Consider the following 9,405-nt stretch of genomic DNA (forward strand, 5'->3'; position numbering starts at 1 on the left):
TCCTGTGATTTCCCTCTTCGTCAAACTCTTAAACCCTTAACTCTATTTGTACTAACCTTCGTGGCTTTTCAAACTCTAGTGCGGTGAACTATATTTATTACATGAATTATACAACTTCAGATGAATTACATAATTCCAGGAACATAAATGAAAGAGTCAATACCAAAAATCTCAATTCCAAAAACGGAAACCCCAAAAAGTTGTTTAATATTTAAGCCTATTAGTTCTTCTTAGTTCTTACGTTTGATATTACAGTCACAGCAATGAGTGAAGTGCACCATATGGATAAGCATAAATGATTCATCTGGTTTCAATTTATGTGCTGTATGGTCATTGCTTCACTTGACACTGTTTCAGAGCCTTCAGAACTTCTTGCTTGGACATTAGGGATAAAGTTATTGAGTTTCTTTACTTATAAACTAAAAAAGATTACTTGCGTATCTGAACCATATATGGCAACACTCCCCATCTCAAACTTAAGAAAAAAAACATGAAAATCTCAGCAAGAAACTAAAATCTTTGTTGCACTGAAATAACTGAATTTGATGATCGTCTATAGCTGGAATCTTGATTTAGTGAATTATTCTTGTTTGCAGTCATTATTTAATTTTTTATGTAAACAATGTCCATGCAAATTGATGCAGAGAGACCAGGTTCACCCTTTCTAATTTTACAGGTCCAGACCTCATCATGGGGAAGACACCGGGAAAATGGATCAAAACTGTGCTATTTGGGAAAAAGTCATCCAAATCCAATATTTCAAAAGCAAGAGAGGTAATACTCTGCTATGTCATTGTGGGACTAAGTTTTTGCTTATTTCATCGAAAATCCTGACTTTTAAAACTTTGTAATGTAGAAACTTGTTAAACAGAAAGAAGCGCCTATTGCTTCCAAGGCATCAGAAACTGAGTTCTCTTTTGATCCAACTCCCACTACTTTTGCTAGAAGTGAGAGGGATCCAGAAGTGGAAAATAATGGATCAGAAAATCTTTTGCTGCAGAATCAAGCAGATATTGCAGGATCTGATCATCAAGATGCCCCTCCTGATCCAGAGAGAATTATGCAGGATGAATCTGCAACAAAGGTGCAGGCTACTTTACCTCCTGATCTAGAGAAAATTAAGCAGGAGAAAGCTTCAATGAAGATGCAGGCTACTTCACCGCCTGATCTAGACAAAATTAAGCAGGAGGAATCTGCAATTAAGATGCAGGCTACTTTACCTCCCGATCTAGAGAAAATTAAGCAGGAGAAAGCTTCAATGAAGATGCAGGCTACTTCACTGCCTGATCTAGACAAAATTAAGCAGGAGGAATCTGCAATTAAGATGCAGGCTACTTTACCTCCTGATCTAGACAAAATTAAGCGGGAGGAAGCTGTAATGAAGGTGCAAGCTACTTTCAGGGGTTATTTGGTAATTTTCATGTATACTCTTAATGCTTCAATTGAAAATGTATCTCGGGGGAAAAATGGTTGTCTCAAGTGTAATCCCGAAGATGACATAAATGCAGGCTGCAAAAAATATAATAACTGTATGGAATTTGTTTACTGTTGATGTCGTGAATTAGAGTCTGGTGACATCTGTCTTAAAGGCTTTGTTGGAACAAGGAATCGAGAAGTTAAGAAAACCAAATCTAATGCGATACTTGAATTGCAGGGTTAAAACCAACTGATGTTTAAACTGCTTACTGTATCTGATGTAGTGGTGTATAGCCAGAAGCATTCAAGTGAATGTTCTCAGTGCCAACTGGAGAAAAAGGGAAAATGAGGGAAAAGTCTTCCATTGAAATTTTTATTGATGAGAAGGACCTAAATCAAAGTACTGGTACTCTCTGTGGACAAAATTTGCAAAGTACCAGTACTTTGTGTATATAAAAATTTATCAGGTTCTCACTAGTAAAATTTTCAATAAAAAAAAAAAATTGTGTATTCAATTTATGTTGAAGCTTAAATTTCTTGTTGATCTTCTGCTGGACATTCATTCTGCCTTGTTCCCACAGCTGTAATGCTCATCAAGAAAATGATCGCAGCTGTCAATCTTCTTTACTGCTTCTGTTCTGACAATTCTCGTAAATGTCTTCAGAAACAGTTGTCAATAACAGCATTCTTAAGTTTGTTGGACGTATTATTTTGGAATTCTCATTGTCATGATTTATGCCTCAACTAATGGAAGTGACTGGTGTCAAGGCTCGCAGGGCTTTCAGGACTCTTAAAGGCATAATAAGGTTGCAAGCACTTGTCCGAGGGCACTTGGTTAGGAGGCAAGCTATTTCTACTTTATGTTGCATGTATGGGATTATCAAGTTACAAGCACTTGTTCGTGGTCGAAGAGTTAGGCAGTCTGATGTTGGGCATGAAATGCATGGGAAATGCAATCTTGTGAAGCCTCTGGTAATGCTTTCATAGTGCTAAATTCTGTCTTGATTTTCAATAATCAACGTTAGGTCATATTATTTATATTATTTTAGATTTATCCAATGAAAGCTTCTCAAATGAAAAAAGACTAAAGAATAATGAAACTCCACCAAAGATTTATACTATGGCTCTTCCAGGAATTCAGTCACATGCGTTCTTGATCATGTAAACCTGAGCCTATAATAGGGAGTAGTAGTCAGTGGGTAGTAGTTATTTGAAACTTCATGCATGTCAAGAGATGAAGAGAATACTTCATAATGTGCCTAACTGTCTTGGTGGGTAATGTTATTTGAGTTTTCATGAAAATAAAAGCTGAAGTGTTTATGCGTGGACAGTGTCTAGTTTTATGCGAACTTTTGAACTATAGTCTGTTAATCGGTGGGTACTGTCTGTGTAATGCACTATTAAGATAGAAACACAGGGTATCATTGCTTCATAAGTCAATGCAGAGAGAGAGAGTATGACTTTGTGCTACATTTATCATATCATATCTTTCAAACATCGTTTCTACTGATTTTTTTTTTCCTCCTGAATATGTTGTGCTTCAGGTTGACAAGTGCGGCAACTCAGTTGGCTTAACCGCAAAAATTGCAAATACGTCAGCGAATGTTTTTATCCACAAGGTAAGTTGAATTATGTTATGCTTGGGATAACCGGTAAAGTTATTTTGTATTCGTGGATTCTGAGTCTGGATATGTGTTATTTTAACAATGAATTATAGTATGATTCTGTAATATAATAGACATGCTTTTATGGTCTGTTATTGTAAAATGATGAAACTCTATTCCTAAATCAGTCCCCATGTGAGTTATGCGCAAGTTTCATTCATGTCTTGATCCTAGTTTACCATAGCTTAATTTGGAAACAGAGGGACTTTCAAAGCTGCATCATTGATCTGTCTTGGCCAAATTTGGTTTGTTGTTTCAGCTTCTTGCTTCATCAACTGCAAAAACTGCTTCGCGTCTTCAATACGCATCTGGGGATCAAAATGTAGTCCTAGGTTGGTTGGAGCGCTGGTCAGCATCTCACTTTTGGAAACCAGTTCCCAAACCCAAGAAACTCATAGACTCTAAATCTCAGAGAAAGCTGGGTAATATTTCAAATGGAGATGCTCAGATGAGCAAACCAAAACGTGCTAACTGGAAGATTCCTTCTACAAGTTTAGACTTGGTCTTAATGCGAGAAAATTCTGATTTTGAGAAGCCAAAAAGAAACCTGAGAAAAGTTTCAAGCAAGCCCACAGATCCAGTGCAGGAAAGTTCAGAAAATGAGTTTGAGAAGGTTAAGCGTAACTTGAGAAAGGTTAGTAACCCTGTTGTAGAGAATTCTGCTCAGTCAGAAGTTGAATCAGAGACTGCGAAGCAGCATCCGGAAGAGGAAGCAGTTACCTCAGGCTATTGTGTTTCAGAAGATGGGATCAAAAGCTGTTCCAATGAGAAGATAAAAATGGACACAACATTGGCCATGTCCAATGAGCCTAATGGAGAAGTTACACTTAGAATTTCAGTTGGCAAGGAGGCGTCTAACATTCCTGATACTCAAGTGCCCATCAATTCGGCACCCTTGAGAGAGAATACAAGTAGATGGAAAAACAATTCTGGTGAAGAAGATGCCAAAGTGCTAAAAGATCCACACGAGAGTTGTAATGATGAAAATTCTCCCCTAATAAATGGGCATTTGAGTCTTAAGGAAGATTCAACCAGAAATGAAAACCAGAAAGCCAGTGGGAAATCCCCAGCTCTAGCTAAGCAGGAACCTGTGGAGGATGGTTTACAGAATAGCCCAACTCCCACTTTACCAAGTTATATGGCGGCTACTGAATCTGCCAAGGCAAAGTTGAGAGCACAAGGGTCCCCAAGGTTAGGACAAGATGGTGGTGAGAGAAGCAACCTTACCAGGCGGCATTCTCTGCCATCTTCAAATAACAGTAAAATTAGTTCGCATTCGCCAAGAACACACAGACCAGCTCAAGCAGGAGGCAAAGTGGGACACAGGACTGACAGAGCAACAGGTTCTTCCAGAAGTGCTAATGGTACGATATATTTCTTAGATAAAATGGATTGATATGTCACATATGATGATGACTTCACTTGCAAACTAGCGTTCTAAGTTTTGGAATTGCATGGACCAGAATAAGCAAAGCAGTACTAAAGTTAAACTATTGGTTTTTGTTCGTTTCGCTTTTTGTTACACAACATCCTGGGTTTCAAAACAGTACAACTCTGGTGGAAACAGCCTGAAAATTAAAATCGATCTGAAATATGCTGTTTTATTTTATGTTTTCATGATTGATAGGCATAAAGTAGTTTGCTCATCTCGCAGGAAAGTTAACTCAAGCAGAGTGGAGAAGGTGATTTCAACTAATGATTTTCTGGAGTTTATCATGACGATATGCTGAAACTTGCAGAGCTCGTGTATCTATCATGATAATTGTTTAATTGTTGAACTTCACAGAACTATAGGAGAGGTGAATTTGATCGGCTTGTTTTTCCTTTTGGTGTATTTGGGCTTTTGAGGGTGGTTTCTGCATTATTTGTGGTTCAAGTTTTTGAAATGCTGCAACCCGAAATTTAACTCCTGCATGCCTTTTGACTTTTGACACGACCTGGGGACTATCCATTTTGCTTGGGATTAGTGTGTGATTTTTAACTTGGCCTTGGGTCATCTCTCACCTGAGGACTAATCTTACTTCTTGATATCATCATTCATATATGTAAGCCACTTTCTTGATTGTTACTTTCTCATTCTGCTACTCTTGGATTGGATCCTTGTGTCATTGTGTGAGCTTCTTGTTCTGTTGAGTCTGCAACAACCTTAGTTCGGATTTTAATGTCATGTAGTTTCTTTGAAATTTACGGGCTTTGTTCAGGTTCGACAATAACATTGTAAGTTTCAATTATCGCTTAGAAGATGCAGATTTTTCTAACAGCCACACGGACTAACTCTTATGATTTCTTTTCCTTTTGTTCTTTTGGCATGATGCCAAAGACTAACTCTCTAAGATTCACGTTATTAGAGACCAAGGGGAAGAAGCCGACTTAAATCTATTTGCTTTTGTTCGTTTCAACCAATTTTTCAATTAAATCTCAGCACTACTAGATTTTTTTCAGTTAACCAATGATAAATGCAGGTGTTAATATTTAATTAAAGAATTAGTTGTTTTGACATGAGCAAATAATGTTAAAAAAAGAACAGATAGAAACTACTCCATGATATATGACATTTGTATATTATAATGGGACATGAGCATGGGACTTGGTTTCATTTTCAGCTGGCGTAATTAATTTTAATTTCTTGTTTTATTATTTCATAAGCGTAGGCTTCTCAAGGACCAGCTGAACTACGACTTGGTCAAAAATTGAAGCATACATGAAAGGCAAGAAAGAACAAAGTGCATATACATAGATACATATATACATATATTAATTTGATGCCAAAGTTGTTACATTAGTTTGCTTGACTATGAAGAAATCAAAACAAGCTACAATGCCTATTATTTTATATATTTTTCCTCGGTTTTGGATATACCCCTAAAGGAGTGTTTGGGTTATGCTAAAATTGCTTTTCAAAAGTATTTTTCCGCAAATCAAGGCAAACTCTTTTATTTATTTATTTCGTATATCATAAAAGCACTTTTAAAACCATGGTTTTGCTTTTACCCAGACACCCCTAAATCAATTTAGTTTGTGGATGTGGTTTGGTCTTATAGTACATGATGCTGTCTACTTTGTTTTCCTCGTTTAATATTTCCCCCACATTATCCTAATTAACTTCACTCTTTTCATTTCTCACATTTAATACCCCCGTTAGAGGAGCAGTATTTTAAGGGAAATGGCACAAATTTTTTACATAATAATAATGATAAAATAATCAACGTAATCAATAATGTTCACAAATTAGTTAACTAGATTGTATACCCAAGATATTAATTTTTCCCCCACGAAATTTCATGCTAGGCACTGGCAACGCAACTCATAAAGGTTTTAAATTACGCATTTTTAGGTGTTGACCAGTGTATCATTTTTACGCGGTGGGGGTGGAGAATAGTGAGGTGCTGACCTGATTGCTTGCACCCCAAGTAACCTCTTAGTTTTAGTACTCTGATTTCCCTTTTAAAATTCAGTTATTCTCGCTGGCCGTTACTCCAGGACACCGCCTCTCCCTACGATATGAGGTTCCTTTCTTTATTCCCTTTTAAAATGATAATGATGATAATAGAATAAAAGTGGGCATCGAGTTGAACCAAGTCCCACTATTCACATGGCTAATGAATATTAAGTTACCAAAAAAATTGTATTATTTATAATCTAGAAGTTATAAATGATTAATGTGATTTATATAAGATTTTATATGATATATATTTTTATACATTTACTCAAAACAAGGTTTATGACTTATAAATAACATGATTTTTTTTTATTTTTTAAAGTAGTGTGATTGGTTATAACTCGTATATTTTATATTGATTGATTTGTTCTGATGATAGAGACAGAAGGTTGTCTATGTGTTATCTAGCATTCTAACCTCAAATGGGAATATATTCTATTTCTAGAAAATTTCTTACAAGTTAAGAAAAATAAAAAACTGAGATGTTTTCACTTGAAGAATATTTTTTTTCCTTCTTATTCTTTCAACCAAAACAAGTGAATTTGTTTATAATGTACAGTTTATACACCCACGGCATGATTTATTTATTTGTATTAATTTGATCTATATGATACTTATTTATTTGAGTTATAGAAAGACACATACTCTAATATAAGGCTAGCTAGATCTCTTCAGGTTTCGAGTTCGAGTTTCAGAGAAGTCAACTTTGTGGGAGGAAAAGCCACGACCCTTGACTTAATATTTTTTTTAAAAAAAAAAAGCACACACACATATCCTACTTTTTCCACTGTGTATGCGTCGTTGAATTTTAAGTAATTTGCTCTTTTACTTTAACTAAATACAAATTACTCCTTTGGTCCTAACTGTAATACTTATTTTATAATGCAAATTATATTATATAATATAATAGGTCTAACTTTTTTAATTAATCGGAGGAGTACCAACTCGCTGCAATTCAATGCTAAGAAAAACAATCCGCGTACCTGGAAAACCACAAAACACACACAACACACAGAAGAAAGAGACATAGAATGAGCAACCTGATTATATAGTGACATCATCATAGTTGAATGAGAAGAGGGAGTAAAATAAATTACTTAAAATTGGCAATAATTCATAACGTAAGCGTAAGCTGACAATGATAAACTAATTTATTGTCAATTAAGAGAGCTCATTAACCATAAAGAAGCCGCTTTATCAGCTAATTAGCATGCATACACACACTACTCTCTCTCTATATATATATGGGGAGTTGGTTTTGAAGTTGCCTCGGTATATAGTATGTTATTTTCAATATATTTTATTGGGATTAATAATAAAAATATTTACGTTAATTTTTTTTATATTTATTATGTCAAGTTTTCTAATAATATATAACCAAGAAAAAAACTTAAATGATTTACTCTCATTAACTTTGTTTTTTTTTTTTGTAAACTCTCATTATTTTGTTTAAAAGTTAACAATTTTTTAATTTTACTCCATTTAACATATACACTTCTAAAAAATAATAATAATTTATACAATAATAAATGAGAGGCAAAATAGTAAATTTGTGTTAAAAGTTTAATTATATGACTTATAAAGAGGGCAATTTTTTTTTTCATTTTACCTTATAATATTGATAAGGGGAGTAAATAATTAGTATATGATATACTGTTGTGTATTTATGTGGGAGTTGGTTTTGAAGCTGCGTCTATTCTCTGTTGTATATTTATATATAGTTTTAGTAATAGTAATTAGGAAAAATGATCATAAAATACCTATTAATTTTTCCTTCTTTTTGGGTCTCTTTTGAGATAATGCTTTGGAGTTTTCCCAAAGCCACATGACCAAATCCAAAAGGACAATGAAAACTTGATAGTTGACCGTATAATTAAAAACGCAGTCCTTGTCCAAGTTGTCTGACTCATGAAATAATCGATAAATTATTTTTCTTGTTTTCAAAGGGCATCTGGGCATGTAATTTTGAGATTTAATTTTAATAGAAGCAATATTAAACTCTGATGTTTTATTACAGATAAAAAAATGTAAAGTTGTTCTCCCGCTACTTTTCGTATTGCGTGGTCAAATCAAACAATGCATTGATTAAACAAAAAATAGAAAAAACTTGCTTTAATTTGTATGAGCTAAAGTCAAGAAATGATCTCCGAAGTTTCCATGAAATTTCTTTGAAACTGTTAGGATGTGATTGGGGGTTATGTAATGGAATTGAAGTTCCTTATGAAATGAAAAATATGTGTGAAAATAATTTTAAATGCTTAATATAAAAATACAAAACTCCTCCGGTCCTTAATATAAGACCCATTTAACTAATTTGATTAGATTAAGGAAGTTAGGTAAGTTAGTTAATCATAAGAAATGTGACATATTTTTCCTAAAACACCATAATCATCTTTTTTAATACCCCATCTTCCTCTTCTATTTGATTATAGTTGAGGGAGTATTCATATGGGTAATTTAGAGAAAGTTGATAAATATGAGAAATTGGTCTTATATTTAGGACCAAAACCAACTCAACAATTAGGTCTTATATTAAGGACTGGAGGAATAATATTTTTCCTCGGAGAATTGCATTGATTAATCTTCTTAGTTCATTTGGCCCAAAAAAAAAAAAATCTTCTCCTACTCCACCATTTTTTTTTTCAGTTTTGTTAATTTTTGTCCCCATATTTCAAGTTTCTTTTTTTTTTTTGGCCAGAACCAAAATTTTAAGTTTCAAAGAGTAATAATTGCATGTGGTGTTAAAAAAAATTGCAAATCAATACATTTATTAGAGAATCCTTGATTGATAGATGTTGCGTGAGGTATTCTCCAATTATTGTTACATTTAATTGAAATTAACTCAGTACTCTGAATATGAGAAAATAGTTGTGTATTCAAGGGATT

General features: G+C 34.1%; 1 protein-coding gene across 1 annotated transcript; it reads left to right on the plus strand.

The window, feature by feature from the left end:
• The first annotated feature begins 676 nt into the window (after positions 1 to 676).
• On the plus strand, positions 677 to 5,148 carry LOC114744489 (protein IQ-DOMAIN 31). The gene is made up of 6 exons (XM_028932661.1): positions 677 to 774; positions 857 to 1,411; positions 2,185 to 2,388; positions 2,961 to 3,035; positions 3,340 to 4,444; positions 4,735 to 5,148. Exons 1-6 carry the CDS (start codon positions 691 to 693, stop codon positions 4,764 to 4,766), a joined length of 2,055 nt encoding a protein of 684 aa, XP_028788494.1. The 5' UTR covers positions 677 to 690; the 3' UTR covers positions 4,767 to 5,148.
• The last annotated feature ends 4,257 nt before the right edge of the window (positions 5,149 to 9,405 follow it).

This window comes from Neltuma alba, unplaced genomic scaffold (genome assembly GCF_004799145.2).
Source record: "Neltuma alba isolate B1F8T4 unplaced genomic scaffold, ASM479914v2 tig00004376_pilon, whole genome shotgun sequence".
Taxonomy (NCBI): Eukaryota; Viridiplantae; Streptophyta; class Magnoliopsida; order Fabales; family Fabaceae; genus Neltuma; species Neltuma alba.